This window comes from Podarcis filfolensis, assembly GCF_964270895.1.
Source record: "Podarcis filfolensis genome assembly, chromosome: 4".
Taxonomy (NCBI): domain Eukaryota; kingdom Metazoa; phylum Chordata; class Lepidosauria; order Squamata; family Lacertidae; genus Podarcis; species Podarcis filfolensis.
The window spans coordinates 99,918,699-99,939,147 of record NC_139607.1 but is presented as its reverse complement, the minus strand read 5'-3'; the positions used below and the strand labels follow the sequence as shown (position 1 = coordinate 99,939,147).

Here is a 20,449-nt window from a genome sequence, read left to right as displayed (position 1 = left end):
GCATTCTGAATCCTATTCAACCCAGTACATAACATTCCCGATCTACAGTTCTATGAGCATGAACTCTACAAGACAACGACAAGATCCACCACCAGCATACGAATCAATATGGCTGATTCAAAAACACCCACCCGCCCCACTCACACACAAAAACAAAGTTCACCACAGCCAATCACAAACAAGCAACCGCACCTTAGGCCAACCCCAATTTCTCTTGCCACCAAAGGAACACAAGTGAATAGCAAAGAGAACCCGCACAAACAACACTGACACCAAACCCCACACATACATTAAGCAGATTAGAAACATTGCCTCCCGACCCCACCCACACTCACCTTTCCCCCTCCACCTCTACCCCCCCTTTTCTTCCTAATGTAACCCTAATGTCTTAACAAATGAAACTGACCTATGGAAAATGTAACTTGAAGAAAGAGACATTGAGCATACTTTTGTAAACCAAGAAAACTTTAATAAAAATATTTTAAAAAGAAAGAAAGAAATGAGGCATGCTGTTTAACTTCTAGGAATCCAGGGGGCAAGGAATTGGACCCTGAGAGATACCAAGTCACTCACAAGGCTGTTAGAATTCCTGCTCCTTGATTGCAGTCAAGGGATTGTTGCCTACCACATGACGGTATGTGTTTTGACTCCATAGAGTGGGAAGTGACGGAGACAGGATGTTTGTGTTCCTGTGTTCCGTGAAGTGGGACTATTGTCCTTTGTACTTTTTCTCTTTGCTGTCTGATGCTAGAGAGAGAGGGAGCCATGGTGCAGTGCTCCGTGTGTGTTTATATGTAAATGAAGTAGATTAGCCAAAATGCTGAGTTGCTGAGGTCTGTCGTGCAAAATGCACAAACTCTGCGGATCCCTAAGTGTGCCGGTGTCTGTTGGCATCGGTCGCTGTGATGTTCGGGCTGAAGAAAGCTTTGGAAGCTCCCGAACGATTGACCAGGAGGGAGAGAACATGCCAGTTGGGCATGTGTCTCTGCCAGTGTCCTACTCAAGTGTAGGCTGAACTCCTGACAAAGGCATCACATTTTTTAACAAGGCCAAAACAGGGGCAGCATTTCATGTGGCACAGCAGGCAAGATATCACACAGGAAACTGGGGAAATGGGAGCAGGTGGAATGTCTTAAGTCTAGCCCAGAGTGGGGTGGGTGGGCTTGGGCAAGAAGGTCTCAGCAGAGCCCCCTCCCAGATTTAAGCCCAGCAGCATGAAGCAGCAGGGGGGAAAGCTGACGCAATTCTAGCTTGCATCGACAGCGGTCAAGTGTGCATCTCAAAAGTGCTGGTCTTGCTACTACACATCTAAAAATGTCCGTAGGCAGAGGCAGCTTCTGAAGCCAGCTGACATGAACACCACAATTGTAACCCGTGCCTGGCATTCGGTGGTGGAATGACGACCATGGCATCAGAGGCCGGAAAGGGCAGCCCATTGCAAATAATAAACCCCATTGTTTCCCCCTCCTGTTTCATGAAGAGAGCCCCATTGCGGAGGCTGCCGTGCATTTCTTGCAGCGGAAATGCGTGCACAGAGGCCTTGCAGAAATATCCCTATCCCATTGTGTTTTGGAAATCCAAACACAGGTCTTTTCTGGAAAGGACGGGGGGCTGCCGTCCCCCAACGCTGCGTGCTGTGTCTCCGCTCTTTCGGCGGCCTCTGCGCCATCCAGAAGAGGCAGCGTTGTGCATTTGCTTAGATGCCAGAGCCATAAAACACTTGGATAACCAGATAATCAGGGAGGAAAATGTCCCCCACGGAGGGACAAAACTGCAGGGTTAGCTAAGAGGCAGTGATTGGGGGCCTGAATCACAGACTGACAGTGAAGCAGAGGGAAACAGCAGGAGCCAAGGCTATGGGTCTCCTTTTTATTCTTCCCACCCTCATGCACAGCATAATGCAAATCTCCAGCTGAAAAGGCAAACAGAATCATAGAACTGTAGAGTTGGGAGGGACCCCGGGGGTCATCTAGTCCAACCCCCTGCAATGCAGGGATCTCAACTCAAGCATGCATGACAGATGGCCACCCAACTTCTGCTTAATATCCTGCAAGGAAGGAGAGCCCACCACCTTGTGCACTCTCCTTTCTTGGAGGTTTTTAAGCAGAGATTGCAGAGATAGTTGAGATTCTGGCATTGCAGGGGGTGGGACTAGATGACCCATGGGTCCCTTCCAACTCTATGATTCTGTGAATTTAATCCTCTTTTGAATCCATCCATGTTGGTGGCCACCACTGCCTCCTGTGGGAGGGAGTTCCATAGTGTATCTACGTATCGTGTGAAGAATGACTTCTTTCTATCTTTCCCGAATCTTCCAGCATTCATCATCATTGGATGCCCATGAATTCTAGTGTTATGAGATGATAGATGATAGATAGATAGATAGATCATAGAATCATAGAATCATAGAGTTGGAAGAGACCACAAGGGCCATCGAGTCCAACCCCCTGCCAAGCAGGAAACACCATCAGAGCACTCCTGACATATGGTTGTCAAGCCTCTGCTTAAAGACCTCCAAAGAAGGAGACTCCACCACACTCCTTGGCAGCAAATTCCACTGTCGAACAGCTCTTACTGTCAGGAAGTTCTTCCTATGTTTAGGTGGAATCTTCTTTCTTGTAGTTTGGATCCATTGCTCCGTGTCCGCTTCTCTGGAGCAGCAGAAAACAACCTTTCTCCCTCCTCTATGTGACATCCTTTTATATATTTGAACATGGCTATCATATCACCCCTTAACCTCCTCTTCTCCAGGCTAAACATGCCCAGCTCCCTTAGCCGTTCCTCATAAGGCATCGTTTCCAGGCCTTTGACCATTTTGGTTGCCCTTCTCTGGACACGTTCCAGTTTGTCAGTGTCCTTCTTGAACTGTGGTGCCCAGAACTGTGAGGTCTGACCAGAGCAGAATACAGTGGCACTATTACTTCCCTTGATCTAGAAGCTATACTCCTATTGATGCAGCCCAGAATTGCATTGGCTTTTTTAGCTGCCGCGTCACACTGTTGGCTCATGTCAAGTTTGTGGTCAACCAAGACTCCTAGATCCTTTTCACATGTACTGCTCTCAAGCCAGGTGTCACCCATCTTGTATTTGTGCCTCTCATTTTTTTTGCCCAAGTGCAATACTTTACATTTCTCCCTGTTAAAATTCATCTTGTTTGTTTTGGCCCAGTTCTCTAATCTGTCAAAACAAACAAGATGATAGATATAGATAGATAGATGTTTCTCTATTCACTTTCTCCATGCCATGTATAATTTTATATATTACTTTTGTGTCACCTGTTACAGTGGTACCTTGGTTTTCGAACAGCTTAGTTCACGAATAACTTGGAACCAGAACACTGCAAAACCAGAAGTAAGTGTGCCGGTTTTTGAACTTTTTTTGGAAGCTGAACGTGCCCCATTTTTCGTCCCCCTCTGTTTCCTGTTGCACTGCTAATTTGCGTCCCACCCATTGTAATTCAAGCCTTCCGTCTCCGATTGCAGTCTTCTGAGGTGAAATTTGGAGCTTATATTTGGTGCTTTTGTTTTTGCTATTTATTTTGCGTTTTTTTTGTTTCAAGGCTTTTTCAGTTAATTTGTTGTTGTGGCTGTGTGGATCCCAGTGCAGCTACTGATTGATTGATTGATTGATTGATTGATTGTGTGACTGCAGAAATGGATAAAAGCCCGCCATCCAAACAATGACTATCTTCAGTGCAGGTGAGGAAAAAAATAATTTTAATTTTTATCATCTACAATATTGTTTTATTTATTTTACAGTACAGTACATTGTTTATTGCTTTCATTTTATGGATCAATGGTCTTGTTAGATAGTAAAATTCATGTTAAATTGCTGTTTTAGGGGTTGTTTTTAAAAGTCTGGAATGGATTAATCCGTTTTGCATTTTGGGAAAGCGTGCCTTGAGTTTGGAACACTTTGATTTTTGGAATAGACTTCCAGAACAGATTAAGTTTGATAACCAAGGTACCACTGTACTTGCCTTTTCTCTAAACTAAAAAATTCTAAACATTTCCTTTTTCTTCTAGGGTTCTCTTTGGACATTTGGCTTTTTGTCAGTCCTCTGTACTCTTTTCACAGACCGAAATCACCCTGAGGCCTGTGGGAGACATTTTGGCCTCCCTCCACACCCAGGCGGCTTTGCAATGTCACAGGCAGTGCAGACACAAAAGGATCCCTTTTTTCCCTTCTTCCTCTTTTGCTATTCTAGGAAAACCCCTCTGGGTTTTTTGACACGCTGTCAGTCATGGCCTGTGAACCAAGTATGGAACAGTAACTGTCCCCCACCCCCAAAAAAACCACCCTTGAAAACTTGAAGGAGTTGCATTTCCATCACTTACGTTCTGGTGAATTTGCAGTTTCCTACGTAAGCAAGGTAGTGATGTATGGAAGTGAGAGCTGGACCATAAAGAAGGCTGATCGCCGAAGAATGGATGCTTTTGAATTATGGTGCTGGAGGAGACTCTTGAGAGTCCCATGGACTGCAAGAAGATCAAACCGATCCATTCTGAAGGAAATCAGCCCTGAGTGCTCACTGGAAGGACAGATCGTGAAGCTGAGGCTCCAAGACTTTGGCCACCTCATGAGAAGAGAAGACTCCCTGGAAAAGACCCTGATGTTGGGAAAGATGGAGGGCACAAGGAGAAGGGGACGACAGAGGACGAGATGGCTGGATAGTGTCTTCGAAGCTACAAACATGAGTCTGAACAAACTGCGGGAGGCAGTGGAAGACAGGAGTGCCTGGCGTGCTCTGGTCCATGGGGTCACGAAGAGTCGGACACGACTAAACGACTAAACAACAACAACACGTACGGAAGGCAGTCAAGTCTTAAACTAGCTCTGGGTATGGCCCAATAAGGCAATTATTCACTCTGGGGTCTCTGTTGTCTTGCAACTCATTTATTAAGCATAATTGCTCTGATAAGATGTGCCTCCATGCTGCATAAATACATGATAAGCTGCCTTGATATTATGTTCCTTTTATCACACCATGTCAACCGATATTTCAGCATCCCATCCCACAGATGTTCCTCTCTCTCTCTTCTCTCTCTCTCTCCCTCTCTCTCTCATCCCGTCAGTCAAGCAGAGAGAGGAAGAAATGAAGGGATTGTCAGAATATCAAGGATGTGTCTATATCAATAGAAGGACGCATCTTCAAAGCAGACTTCTGTGAGGCTGTGAGCGAACTCGTGGGCACCTCATGAAGCCGAATGCTGGGAAATTCAGGACAGATAAAGAAACCGCACGGTTAGACTACGGAACTCCCTCCCACAGGAGGCTGTGAGGGACACCAATTTGTATGGTTTAAAAAGGGATGGACTAGATGATCCTTAGGTTCTTTTCCGACTTTATGATTCCTAGTGGTAAATGTGGACAAGCCTTATTGCATGATACAGATCCTAACCTTCACCATGCATTAGAATTTATTGCAAAAAATAATAATTAAACAAATGACACCACATTTTCATTAATAGAGATGACCAAGCAAAACCATTGTACGAAACTTTACTCCTGGGCCTGCAACAACCTCAAGGCTAATGGAGAACATCGTACCCTACTTTTTCAGGTTAAGTGTCCTCTCCTCTGTTGGTAGGTAGGAGTTCACATGGGCCCACAGAAAATTATGATGCAGTGGTGTCAGAATAGGACCTGGGAGAACAGGGTTTAGATTCCCTCTTGGCCATAAATCTCACTGGGTCAACTTGGACCAGTGGCTGCCTTTCAACCTGGCCTCCCTCACAGGGTTGTTGTGATGATGAAATGGGAACTACGACCATGGGAGGCCAGGGTTCTACTTGAAGCTCACTGGGTGGAGCTGGAGGGACAGACATGGCCTTTCAGCCTGACCTACCTCGCAGGGATGTTGTGAGAAGAACCATGTGCCCCACCCTAAGTTCCTTGGAGGAAAAGGTGGGATAACAATAAAATAATAACAATAAATTTTATTTATACGCCGCCCTCCCCAGCCAAGACCGGGCTGGGGGCGGCTAAAACCAGGTATAAAAACAATTGATTAAAATACAACATTAAAATACAACATTAAAATGCAGCCTCATTTCAGTAGAAAGGCAAATCAAAAACTTTTGGGGGGATGAAAACGTCAAGTCTTCACCAAGGCCAACTATCCAGACTGGTCCTGCGTGGGCCAGAAAAAAGCCAGGGAAGTCCCCAAATAGGAGTTCCATCACAGAAGGAGAAAGGAAAAAGGAAAGAGGGGGAGGGATTGAGTTGATTCCAAGCCAAAGGCCAGGCGGAACAACTCTGTCCTACAGGCCCTGCGGAAAGAAATCAGATCCTGCAGAGCCCTGGTCTCTTGTGACAGAGCGTTCCACCACGTTGGGGCCAGTGCTGAAAAGGCCCTAGCCCTAGTTGAGACCAATCTCACCTCCTTGAGGCTCAGGACCACCAAAGTGTTGTTATTTGTGGACCTTAAGGTCCTCCGTGGGGCAGACCGGGAGAGGCGGCCCCGTAGGTACGAGGGTCCTAGGCCGTGATAAGTATAGAAACGTGATAAGTAAATAAATATACAGAAAGGAAAGGAGAGGAAAGAGAGAAAGAGTTTACTAAGCGGGGACAAAGGGCCAGTCAACGGAAGGCGGAGGAGCAATTGTTGGATGTCCTGCAATGACCATGCAGTGAGTGCAGAGGAAGACACGATCCAACTCACGCAGTGTGACCTACTTCCATCCAGCAGCCGCTGGGGGTAAATAAGCAGATCAAGACTCAGAGCACAAAACACCTCGGGCTGGATATTTAATAGTGCCAGGCTGCTGGCTGCAAGAGCCGGGGAGACACCCTGCTTCAGCAGCCGGCATGGTTTTTGAAAATGGTTCCAGTGGGTTTTCATTTGCAAGGCAGGGAGACTAGCGGCATCGTGTGAAAGAGACACCGAGAGAGTTGCACCGATGGCCTCAAGGCTTGTGCACAGAAAGTGAGCAAGGCACTCCAATATTTGCAGGGAGCAGAGGGGAGCCTAGAGAGATGGGCTCTCTCCTCGTGAGACTAAAACCTCGCCCTGCCCCACTGTTATGTACTGAGTTGAATAGGATCCAAACTGCAGCAGTCTGATTGGTCCTAGAACAATATGATCCAAAAGGCAGCAGTCTGATTGGTCCTAGAACAATAGGATTCAGAATGCAGCAGTCTGATTGGTCCTAGAACAATGCAGCAGTATGATTGGTTGGCAGGAACCACCCAATCATGCTCCAGATAGAAGTGAATCCACAACCTGATTGGCTTACAGTAGAATTCCGGAATTAGCCAATCATGTGCAGCCCATTGTGTAAATAATGTATATAAAGCAGATACCTTGAGGGGACTTTCATTCATTCCTCCTCACCACTATGAGCTGAATAAAGAGCATGAAATCACTTTGCGACTCTGAGTATATTTCACCCACAGTTTAAGGAGGGTGTGGACAAGCTAGAAAGTGTGCAGAGGCAGGTGGTCAAGATGATCAAAGGTCTGGAAACTAAGCCCTATGAGGAACGGTTGAAGGGGTTGGGGATGTTTAGCCCAGAAAAGAGCAGATTTAAGGAGGCGATCTGAGAGCCATCTATGCCTCTCCTCGTGTGTATGTTTTGTGTGTGAGAGAGTTTAGTCATGGTTAGAATAAATTAGCTAATTCTCTCGAACCAAAGAAATGTAGACATTTGGTGCTGGGCTGCTCCCCACTGCAGCAATGGATGTCTATATTTTGATGTTGCATGAGTGTTCCATGAAGATTATCCCTCTATTAAGATCCGTATGAGTGTCAGTTTCGGTATAAATCTGCCAAGAAGACACACTTTTGCTGCTGTCTGAGGATCGTAATTCATGAGCCTCTTATGACACCTTTATGCCAACACTACTTTCTGCCAAGAGAGAGCACCTCCTCAAAGCTAATAATAATAATAATAATAATAATAATAATAATAATAATAATATCATCTCAGGCCCCAAACCAGGACTGAAGGCAGCTTCCACAAACCATAACCACACAAGTAAAACACAAATAGCTTAAAATATATCAAACAGTACTGTTAAAAGAATTAAAACAAAATATATATTAAAAAATCTATTGAAGTACAGATAATAAAAATCAGCACAGCACTCTTTAAACTCCCTTTCCTTAAAATGCAGTCAGTTCCCAAAGACCTGCTGGAATAAAACTGCCTTCACCTGTTGGTAGAAGGAAAACCAGGAGGGAGACAGTCTGGCTTCTCTAGGGAGAGAGTTCCAAAGTTGTTTGGGAGAAGCCACCACTGAGGAGACCCTCTTCCACATCCACATCAAATGTCCCCGTGAGAGTGGTGGGACTAAGAGAAGGGCTTCCTCAGAGCCCAGGTAGGTTCATATGAGGGAATACAGTCTTTCAGATAGCCTGGACTTAAGCCTTAAAGGGCTTGATAGGTCATAGCAGCACTTGGAATTGTGCCTCAAAACAGACAGGTCACCAGTGGAGCTTTTGCAACATGGGAGCCATGTGCTTTTGAGCCCATGTTGTATGCTTTGGCCACACAACTCCTGCAGGATCGACCGTGGGACAATGGATCAATTATCCAGACTCAGGAACTATCCTCCCACGGTGTCTCCATCTCGCCAGGATTCAAAATCTGTTTACTGGCCCTCATTCAGCCATCACTGAGTCCAGGCACCGTTCCAGGCCTTGCACAGCTTCTTGTGATGAAGATGCTACAGAGAAAGAGATCTGGGCATCGTCAGTGTGCTGATGACACCTTGCCCCAAATTGCCTAGTGAGATGACTTCATATATGCATGAGCTGAACTGGTTCTTGAAGTTTAGCTGTCATTTTAACAGTCTGATGTGTTTCTATTTATTCCCTGGCTGTGTGTTTTGCTCTTATATATATTCGTAAAAGGGGGTGGGGGGAGGACAACATACCTACTTCGCCTAAAGGCTTTACAAGAGTCTACAAGCACAGCAGCTGGTTTATGTGGCCTATGTAAATAGAGGAAGAGCAGTGATGGCATCATTAGCACAGTGGGTCACACAGCGGGTTTTTGTGCAACTCCCACAACCCCTAGCATGACTGCCAGAGACCTGACCATGGTGTGCCCCCACTTCTGACATTATATTTTCCACAATGCGCAAGTCATCCTAATTATCTGGAAGAGGTAGGTAAGCCAGGACTTTCACGTGGGCTCAAAGTATCAAAGCATAGCACAAAATGTAGGCTCTTGAAGGCCTGTTCAACATAGAAGGGATAATGAGGATGGTTCTGTTCAGTGTCTTCAGTGGGTACCATTTAATGGGGCCTGCCTGCCTTCTTCTAGAGGACTAGCTGCGCTGGCAGGCTGCCAAGCTTCAGAGCAGCACAGGGCTCTTCCTCAGCCATCTGTGAAAATTGTCACCTGAACCACTTGAAAACTTCTGAGATTTTAGTTTTATTCTATAGGGCTGTTGGTGTGCAACTGCTTGTACTTTGTGCTGCAATACCTACTCAGCATCCTGTGGTCTGTTGCACCTGTGGGTCTTGGTAAGAGGCAGTGTGGCATAATGGTTAGAGTGTAGGCCTAGGGCCTGGGTGACCTTGGGCCAGTCATGGCCTCTCAGCCTAATCTACCTCACAGGATTGTTGTGGGGGTTAAATGAGGAAGGGGAGAACCATGTACACCACCTTGAGCTCCTTGGAGAAAAAGGAGGGATATGAATGCGACAAATAAATCATCACCATCATCATTGATGGTTGCACCCCTGCAAGAAGTGTATTTTGTCCTGCTCAGGACTGGAGTTGCTGCTGTCACTCCTTTGACTTGTGTCTTCCCACACCCTCTTCCTCCCCATTTTGCACACTTGCACCAGAGCATTTGCACCACTCGAGACAGAGCAACTCCCTGGGTGTTGCACCTGTGCAACTCCATGACATGCAAAGGCCTGAGCCTTTCCACTTTTCAACTGGAACAGCGAACCACACCATCAGATCATGGAAGATCACAAGAGCATTTGCTCCTTCAGCTTAAAAGATAAGAGGGGAGAAGTTTCTTGATCCAGGGCACTGGATAGCAAGTAATGTATTCCATTTCCATCCTCTGCCTTTCATTGGCACCATCAAAGTGATGTGTCTCTTCTGAAGCAAGCCACATACTGCAATCTAAGCAGAAATAACAATATCTTGGTCTTCCTCCCCTTAGCCCAAGAGCACACAAAACCAGCTGGGGGGTGGGGGTGGGAGAGACCTTCGTTTGTAGCCCTAACCAAACTGAGGCTTCTTCTCAACATGGTGCCAACCATCCAGCGCTCTGGATGAAAGAGATGCAAAGCTGAAAACCACAACAAGGTTGCAGCCACTCACTGGACCACTTTCACCTTTCACTCTTTATGACATTTCACTTCAAATGCTTGCAAACATCAAATGACCACTCTTAGGGGAATCCGACTGACCCCCCACAAGATCCAAAGTAGCCCTTCCATAACTCACAGTCCACACCTTTCCATGCATTTCTAGTTTTGAGCAGCAACCAAACTTTGAGGAATGTGGTTCCCTGTATCAACACTACAAGGGAAGCTCTCCTTACGGGTGGAACACTTTTCAGGCTCCTGTTCCCTCAGGGGATGTCCCCCACCCCGCCCTGCGCCAGCATATCCTGGAGGAAACGGAAGGCAGAACTTGACCAAAACCGTTTTACCCACACCCACCCCAAACTGTTGCCTTCTTTGCACCCGGCCAGCCGACCATCACAGTGACACCGACTCAACCCCGGAGGAAGGAGCAGCCCAGCTCAGCGAGGGGAATCCCAGCTACCTGCCCAGCCGCATCCTCAGGTGTCTCCGCACCTGGCAAAGTCGCCCATGTGGAGCCAGCGTCTTCCTCCCTCTCGCCCTTCCCCTCGCCAGGCGCTGCAGGCGCTCCGCCTCGCTCCGCGCAACCTCCCGCCTTCAGCACCACGGACAGCGCTCGCCGAGAGGTACCCAAGGGCGGCCGGCGTGGGATGCAGGGATGCTCTAAGGCAGGCGGAGCACAGCATCCCTCGGCGTCGCCCTGGCAACCGCTTGGGGAGGGGGATGCCGCGCGCCCCACTCCCTTCTACCTTGGACAGGTGTGCCTGCAGCCGAGGGACCACCCAGAGGGGAGCAAAGCCCTCTTGGCTTTTTTTTTTTTTTGGTCCAGCTCAACGCTTTCCATCCAGCTGCAGGGAGAACTTTTCTCTCCACACACACCCTCTAAATCCCCCCCTTTACCCCCTCTTTCACCTTCCACATTCCATCATCCTTTCCCCCTCTATTCCCCCCCCCCCCCGCGTTCCCATCTCGGTCTATTCACTCTTCCCAGCGCTTCTGTGCGCGCGCGCCCCTCCCCGCCATCTCTCTCTCTCTTTCTCCAAAGCCTTTTGTTCTTCCTGGCTGCTATTTCCGAACTGCCTGCATTCCTCTCCAACTCTCTCCACCTCCCGATTTCGCCTCTCTGTCTCTCTCTCTCCCCGCCTCTCCGCCAGCCAGGCTCCTTCGGCTCCGGTCCCGTCCGCCTCCCTCTCCCCCTCCCCCCTCCCAAATTCCCCATAAGTCTCCGAACTCCTGGCGGCGGCCAGGGACTCCGAGGGAAGGACGAACCACTCACAAGTCAGATGCCGCCGGCTGGTACTGCTGGCTCCGGCAGAGGATGGAGTGGCCGCAAGCTTGGCCCATGACTCCTCATCCTTTCCTCAGCCTCGCCAGAAGGACGAAGAGGAGGAGGCGGGCGGGCGGGAAGGCAGAGGCCGGTGGCCAGGGATGCCGCCCCAGTGGCCCCCGGGGCGAGGCAGCCGCCGCTCGCCTCCACCGAAGAAGGCAAATGATGGAGCTGTGTTAGGGACTCTCCTCTCTCTCGCTCGCTCGCTCGCTCTGCTCTGCTCTCAAGGCTGATGCTGTAACGGATCCTAATGCAGGTTGCCGAAGCATGCAGAAGGAGGGGGGAGTGAGCGAGAGAGGGAGCGAGAGAGAGAGAGAGAGAGCGTGGATGTGTGGCGCGTGAACAAGCGAGCGAGGAGCCCGCTTTGGCGAACCCGCGGGTCGGTTTCGTGGCAGCTCTTTCGTGGTGTCGCAAAGCAGAGAGGGTTAGAGGCGTGTTGTCGCCTCTGCCAGGACTAGGCGGTGCGGAAAGGCTGGCTCTTGCTCACTGACACATCTGGGTTTGTTTTTAAAAAAAGGAAAAGTGGGGTATAGAATATGCACCACCCACCGCCCTGAGCTGTTGACAGCGAGCCCAGCAGCATTTCACAACACTGCAGGGGTGAAGGCGCAAAGGCTCGTTGGAGATCAGCCCCAAAACCTGAACACAGGAATCAAGGAAACAACAATACAGAAGTGGGGGCCTCTGACACTCTGAGCTAAGGTCAGCCTTTCTCAACCAGTGGGTCCCCAGATGTTGTTGAACTACAACTCCCATCACCCCTAGCTAGCAAGGCCAGAGCTCAGGGATGATGGGAGTTATAATCCAACAACATCTGGGGACCCACAGGTTGAGAACCGCTGCTCTAAGGGATGCGTTTCCTCGAGGTGCTGCCGCCCAGCCTCCCCATCTCCCCACATATCCAGGGTGTGGGTCTTCCAGTTGTGGGGTCCAAGACAAAACTAGTGTTTGCTCCAGCCCCTCTCTGTAGGCCAGTGAGTAAGCAACACTAGGTGCATGAGCTTGGACGGCCCCTACCCCAATGGCGGGGGTGGGGAGGACAGGACCGTTCCCTTCACTTGGCCTTCCTATTTATTAGCTATCCTTTATAACATTTATATTCCAGCTTTTCTCCAAAGACCTCAAGGTAGCTACACACATTTATGCCCCCCCACTTCATTTTTATCCTCACAAGAACCCTGTGAGGTAGATTAGGTTGAGAGGGAGAGTGACTGGCCCAGGGAGCTTCATGGCTGAATTGGGGATTTGGACCCTGATCTCCCAGGTCCTAATCCAGACTCTCACCACTATACCACACTGATTCTCTTCTGTCACTGAAGCAGCTCTGTAGGATAGTTATTAAGGAGGCTGCTGTGCTTAATGAGAACATGTTTGTGCTCCAGAGCAGGTGTTGGGAGCTGCTTTCATGCTGAAGACCACATTGGCCCATGAGGAACCTACTGGAGGTGGTCATGTATCAGGAAGATTTCCATGTCTGATGTTTAGTACTCTTTTATATTTGTTGGAAGCTGCCTAGAGTGGCTGGGGCAACCCAGTTAAATGGGTGGGGTACAATTATTATTACTATCATCATTATTATTATTAGTCAAATGCCAGATGTGGGGGGAGGCAAAAAAAGTGGATGGAGAAAAGGGTGCGGCTCTTTATTTTAATTTATTACTTTTATATCCCACCTTTCCTTCAAGGAGCTCAAGGTAGTGTACATGGTTCTCCTCCTCCCCATTTCATCCTCCCAACAACCCTGTGAGGTTGGTTAGGCTGAGCATGACGGACTGGCCCAAGGTCACCCAGTGAGCTTGATGGGCTGAGCAGGGATTCGAACCCAACTCTCCCAGGTCCAGGTTTTACCCTCTAAGTGCATACTCATTACCTTTGCACAGCAGGTGACCTCTAGAGTATGCAAATTAGGCAAATTGACACAGGCAGTGTCAGTTGACCGATCAGCAGCGATTAGCCAAAACAGCCAGAAAGTTGCCTCTCTGTTCAGTAGCAATATGCTACATTGGCAAAAGCAGGTGGGGACAGACACTCTGTCCTGCCTCTTCGCTGAGCTGTCTGGCTAGTCTGTACTGGAGATCACAGGACTGATCAAGCAAGGTATCTGTTTGGGCTCTTGAGTGCATCTGCTGTGTGTTAGAGGCATCGAAAGGTGCTTTGAGGACTTCAGGTGAAAAGTGCGGTAAAAATCTCCCAAATAAATAAATTCCAGCCACACCTGAACCACAGGTTTCTGCACCCGTGACTCTTCCCATTTTCCATCCAGGCAGGAGGAAGACGCAGGATCACAGTTCAAGAGCACATGGCGCTCAGTCAAATGCGCCCAAGGAGAGCAGAGGGCAGGACCAGTGGGGGGCATGGCCTGGGGAAAGTCCCAAGGGGCCACATGGAGGGCCTCATACACCCCCAGGGGCTGAGGCCCCGCCTTGGAGGTTGGAAGATGCAGCGATGGCCCCCAACTTGGATGGCTTTGAAAGAGGGTTAGACAAATTGATGGAGGAGGAGAGGCCTATTGATGGCTTCTGGCCAGGATGGCTCTTCACATTCAGAGGCAACAAGTCTTCTGAACACCAGTCGCAGGAAACCTTGCGCTCAGATCCTGCTTGCGGGTTTCCCATTAGGGCACCTGGTTGGCCCCTGCGAGGACAGGATGTTGGGCTTGCTGGGCTCCCATTGACCTGACCCAGCAGGCTTCTCTTATGTTAACTCGACTTAAGCTGCTGGGCTGGGTTCAGACATAATGCCAGGCCGCGGTTTGATGAGCCTTAGCTTAGCCCTGCATGTGAACCAGGCCAGAGAGTGCCGGGAGCTGGATTGGATTACTGTGAGAGCCAGCAATGCTTCTGAATACTAGTTGAAGGGTACCTCAAGTGCGCTACTCTGCCCAGGGCCTGCTTGGGGGCTTCTTTTGGGGGAATCTGCTTGGCCACTACAAGAAGAGGATGGTGGACTTGATGGGCCATATGACTAGTCCAGCAAACTTCTCTTACAGTGTGTGTCTGTTTATGCAGATGCTGGTTCGTGTGTGTGCCCAATAAATCCTCTTCTCTGGCTGGAGCATCTGAGCCATTGGGTTTATTCAGTGGCAGAGCTTCATGCTCCAGAACCGGGGGGGGGGGGGTGGAAAGCAGGCAGGGACAGAGCTGGCGTGCAGCCCAGGGGCGTGGCATGCGTCCTGGGGGCGGGGCATGCTGCCTGCAGGGGCGTGGCGCCCAACGCAGGCAGGGGGGCAGCCATGATGGCACCCTACCAGGATCGCAATGCTGGGGGCTGCGCGTTCCCCCCGCACTCCTCTTCCTCCGCCAGTGGGTTTATTTACAGCACTTTGCAGCTGAGAGCCAAAATACACAGGCAGGCAGAGACTCGCTATATTGCCCTATGACAGTCTTCTTGCACTTGATCTCCAGCCAAGCCCTCCCTGCGCCCCTCACCTCCCCGACTCCCGGTTTTTATTTCTCCCGGAGGACCCTTCTTGAATATCTGGCCCCCTTAGAACAGGGTTTCCTAAACAGCTGTTTTTGGACTACAACTCCCATCATCCCTAGCTAGCAGGACCAGCAGCCAGGGATAATGGGGCTTGTAGTCCAACATCCTGTATTCACAGTGGCCAACCAGATGCCTGCAGGGAAGCCTGCAAGCAGGATCCGAACACCAGAGCCCTCTCGATCCTGTGGCTCCCACAACTGGGATTCAGAAGCAGGCCCATCTTACCCACAGAGGCTAGTGGTGTGGGGCACCCGGGCGCCAAGTTCTGGAGGGCGCCAGGCAAGAGTCCGGGGAACACCGAACGAGCGCGCTGAGTGAGCGAGGGTGCGTGCACCACTCTCACTGAGCGTCAACTCGGTTTTTCCCCCTTATAGCCTGCAGGCACTGATTCTGCGGGGCGCCAGAAGACTAAAAGGGAAAAAACTGAGCCGACGATCAGTGGCATAGCGTGGGGGGTGCAGGGGGGGCCGGCCGCACCGGGCGCAACATCTGGGGGTTAGGGTTAGGGGGCGCAAATCCACGGGTTAGGGGCGCAAATCCACGGGTTAGGGGGCGCAAATTACTTGCCTTGCCCCGGGTGCTGACAACCCACGCTACGCCACTGCCGACGATTGGCGGGAGTGATGCACGAGCCAGGAGGTGCCGCGTCCAGCCTCCACCTCTTCCCCATCATAGGAGCCGCCCTCCAGCAGCTGCCCGCCTCCTCCAGCCCTAAAAATGGTCAACTCTGGGAAAGGGGGCAGCGTCGGAGGGATCTTTGCGTCACGGCGCCGGATATGCTTAAGACAGCCCTGTTCAGAAGTGTGGCTGCCTCCAGCTGTGAAGGGTTCTCTCCTCTCCTGTCCCATTTCAAACTGGTGTTCCTTCCCTCCTGCTGGGATCAAGGACCCTGCAGGGATCCTCTCACTGCCCCTACCCACACCTTCAATGCACACACACCATCGCCAACGCATACACACCATTGCCAGTGCGCCAACCCATCTCCCTCTCCCCAAAGCAGCCGCCTTGAGCCTGGCTTGGGCCAAGAATGCCTAATTGTGGCTAATGAGTGAGCTGGTCGATTTCGGGGCTGCTGTTCCACTGCTGAAATCCCTCTAGCTATTATTAGCCGGGTGCATGTTGGTAATTTAATTCGCGCAGGGTTTTTTTCTTCTTCTCCTCCTCGCATTGCTACAGTGGAGAGGGAAAGGAGCCGCCGTGTATGTTAATCCGTTTTTCGCTGGCAGCCTGTAAGAAACAGGGGGAGCCTCAGAAATCGGGTCAGGATGATTCCTGATCACAAAGGCCGGTTGGGGAGAGGCAGCTCAAGCTGCGGGAGCAAAGCGGGGTGTGGTGGTGGGGAGGAGAGGAGCCAGACAACATCGGATTAAGCAAAAGAGACATCAGGGCGTAGGGAGAGCCTCCTGGATCAGGCCAATGTCCTATCTAGTCCAGCATCCTGTTCTCACAGGGGCCAACCTGCAAGCAGGATTAGAGCACAAGAGCATCTCTCCCCTCCTGTGGTTTCCAGCGACTGAGTTCAGAAGCATTGCTGCCTCCAACTGGGGTAGCCATCGACAGCAGCCCTTGAGCCCGTGGGGCTGCCCTTGAGACTGACCCAGAAACTCCAGTGGGTGCAGAATGCAGCGGCAAGACTCCTTATGGGGTCGTCGCCGTGGGATCACATTCACACAGTGCTATGCCAGCTGCACTGGCTCCCGGTGGAGTACAGGATCAGGTTTAAGGTGCTGGTTTTAACTTTTAAAGCCCTATACGGCCTAGGACCCTCGTACCTACGGGACCGCCTCTCCTGGTATGTCCCACGGAGGACCTTACGGTCTTCAAATAAAAACATCTTGGAGATCCCGGGCCACAGCGAGGTTAGGCTGGCCTCAACCACAGCCAGGGCTTTTTCGGCTGTGGCCCCGATCTGGTGGAACGCTCTGTCACAAGAGACTAGGGCCCTGCGGGACTTGACATCTTTCTACAGGGCCTGCAAGACGGAGCTGTTCCGCCTGACCTTTGGCCAAGGCACAGTCTGACCTCCTCTCTCCTTCTGTAATCCTCATAGAACTCTAGCCCAATGGTTGCCATTAATTTGATTCTGAACTGATTTTGGAACGTATTTCAATTAATTGATTGTGATTTTATGAAAATTGTGCTATTTTTACTGTTGTTAGCCACTCTGAGCCCAGCTTTGGCTGGGGAGGGCAGGATAGAAATAAAAAATTATTGTTGTTGTTGTTGTTGTTGTTGTTATTATTATTATTATTATTATTATTATTAATCATCCCCTCCGCCATTAAGCTGTGTAGTCCTCTTTTGAAGCCATCCGAGCTCCTGGTCCTCGCTGCCTCCTGTTGCAGGGAGTTCCGTAGTTTAGCTCTGTGCTGTGTGAAGAAGTCCTTTCTTCTCTCTGCCCTGAAAAGCTGCAGCTTGCTGTGACAAGGAGAGATCAGGACACTTATGCTGTTCTTGGCAAAGAGGACTCTCCTCCAGTCAGCCGGGCCCTGGCGAGTCTGTATGTGAGTTCAGCCTCTTTCTGGGGATGACACAAGCTCTATTCAGACTCTGCCTTTATTTAATTATGAGTGTGTTTTTCCCTTTCTCTTGATTTGATCAACAGGCAGACGATGAGCCAACCTCTCCCCACCAGGCGTCAGTGTGATCAGGGCAGTGCTGGGCAGAGGACCACAGGATCTTAGCCAGGGGTCAGCAAATTTTTTCACCAGGGGGCCGGTCCACTGCCCTTCAGACCTTGTGGGGGGGGGCCAGACTATATTTTGAAAAAAAAAATATGAATGAATTCCTCTGCCCCACAAATAACCCAGAGGTGCATTTTAAATAAAAGCACACATTCTACTCATGTAAAAACACGCTGTTTCCCGGACCGTCTGTGGGCCGGATTGAGAAGGCAATTGGGCCACATCCGGCCCCTGGGCCTTAGTTTGCCTACCCATGATCTTAGCCCTCAGAGGGCCCCTCAGATGCCATCTAGTCCAGCCCACTGCCAGCTGCCAGGGATCCACTGCTGCAACATCCCTGGCAGGTGGCCACCCAGACTTTTGTTTCAAGAGCCCTAACCGAGGCTGCCTCCTCCATGACTGAACAGCTCTTACCTTCAGCAAGTTCTTCTCTAAGTTTTGTCTAAGTCGTAGGATCATAGAATTGTAGAATTGCAAGGAGCTCCCCAAGGTCAACTGGACCAGCCCCCTGCAATGCAGGAATCACGTCTAAGGAATCCCTTTAACCTTTGCTTAAAGACCACCAACCAAAGAGAGTCCACTGCCTTCCAAGAACAAGATGGCACTTTCCTTCCTAATATTTAGTCCGAATCGCCTTTCTTGCAATTTGAATCAGTTTGTGTCTTGTCTCCGCAGGAGAAATCCATTGCCATAGCACAATTTGAATGCTCCTCTGTTCATTTCCCCACTGAGCCGTGTTGTTTTTCAGCAAATGGACACGAGCAAATTTTTAATATATCGTCCGTCCCCCCCCAAAAAAAACCACATCACTATGGCTCTACTTTGTTCTGTGGGAAAGCCATCTAGAGCTCTTCCTTTCATTGGGCCTGGGTCTACCTCTGACTCAGTTTTAAAGCCCAGAAGATGGAGGCTCTATTTAACCCAAAGTGTGGCCATTATGGCAGAAACTCAGCAGTGAAAAGCCTTGATGGAATTGAAGCCAATTTGGGGCACTTTGTGGAGAGGGTTCAGCCTCCCCTTCGTCTTCTGCTTCTACTCTCTCTCTCCCTCATTAGGTCCCTAGTCCAGAGAAAAGCCCCATGGATTATACATTCAGCACCTTGTAATGCTGCAAAACTTGATGCAATTATCCTCTGAAACGTCTTGAGAGCAGAGCTAATACCAAACTGGTTTCACTTAAGTGTGCAGGCACCCAAAAGGGTGTATTATGTCATTAAGTGATGCTTTAGCTCATCAAAATGTGATTAATTCCACATCCCTCCTTGAGTAAGGAGAATATTTTATTGTGCTTCTGGAAGCCTGATCTACGGCTTCTGCTGTTCTGACTGCAGTTTTCCATGTTAATTGCTTTATTTAAATTACCTCGACTGATTTATATCTGGACCTTTTTCCCCCCGGCTACAAACTGCCAGTGATAAAGCAAAGCCTCCTGGCAAGGTGTGCACACGTTTCCAGTTAGCAAATTCAGTCTTGCCTAGAACGCTCTTCCCCAACCTGGTGCCCTCCATATGTTTTTTGGACTACAACTCCCACCAGCCCCAGCAAATGTGCTCACAGGCCTGAAAAAAGGAGCAACCCCTCTTTCTGCTCATTTTCCCAATCTTGTAGTCCCTGCTGCCTTCCGACGTTACATCCCTCCATAAGCTTTAGTGACATCACAGCAAGTCAAGAACTTAAGAAGAGGATGCTGGGTGATGATTGTGATGATGAAGATGATGATGGTGATGATGATGATGATGATGATGATGATGATGATGATTTATTTGTACCCCACCCATCTGGCTGTGTTTCCCCAGCCACTCTGGGCAGCTTCCAACAAAGATTAAAAATACATTAAAATGTCACACATTAAAAACGTCCCTGAAGTCTTCTAAAAGTCTGGTAGTTGTTTATCTCTTTGACATCTGATGGGAGGGCGTTCCACAGGGCAGGAGCCACTACCAAGAAGGCCCAGTGCCTGGTTTCTTGTAACCTCGCAGTGAGGGAACCACCAGAAGGCCCTTGGCCTTCCTAACTTGTTCTAGCAAGTTCCTTTACTTAGCAGAGTTTCACATTCCCCTTTTAAACGCACAGCAGATAGCTGGTTGCAGGCTTGTGTAAGCCTCTCACTATCAGGTTCCTGGTAAGTTCCGTTATATCCCTCTTAAAAGAATAAACACACCACAATCTTGTTTAAAGTAAATAAAGTAGTTTACTCACATTCAGTTCACGGTTGGATCCCTGAAGGCGGACTTAGGTACAAAGTATATACATGTGGATCTATTCTATCCCATATGGGGATAATCCCAGTGTCCTTTGCTGGAAGCCAACAGAGCATCTCTAGCTAAAAAGCTGCTCCAACGACAGAGGAAGTCAAAGAGAGAGAGAGTGCTGCGTGACTTGTCCTTTAGTTACCTGGACAGGTAAGGTCACGCCCACCTCTAATAATAATAATAATAATAATAATAATAATTTTATTTCTACCCCGCCCTTCCCGGTTCAAAAACTGGGCTCAGGGCGACTAACAACAAATTTAAAACACTTAATTATAAAAGCAGCATAAAATACAGTATAAAAACATGAATAACAATAAAATGCAAAATTCAGAAATCAATTTAAGGGAAATAAGCATTAGATAATCCCCAGGGCTAGCTGGCTGAATTGGTCCTACTTGGGCCAGCGAGGAGGCCAGGGGAGA

At 49.3% G+C, this 20,449-nt stretch overlaps 1 protein-coding gene across 2 annotated transcripts in view; it reads right to left on the bottom strand.

Annotated features, from left to right (window-relative positions):
* PDE2A (phosphodiesterase 2A) overlaps positions 1-11,951 on the bottom strand; it is a 353,586-nt gene extending 341,635 nt beyond the window's left edge. The window contains exon 1 of one of the 2 annotated variants that reach the window (XM_083609655.1): positions 11,555-11,951. In XM_083609655.1, the coding sequence (XP_083465781.1) occupies positions 11,555-11,622 (68 nt within the window). In that variant the 5' untranslated portion in view covers positions 11,623-11,951. Of the gene's footprint in view, positions 1-10,741; positions 10,771-11,554 lie in introns of those variants that run through there. The other variant, XM_083609657.1, reaches the window with a different exon arrangement.
* Positions 11,952-20,449: the final 8,498 nt, after the last annotated feature.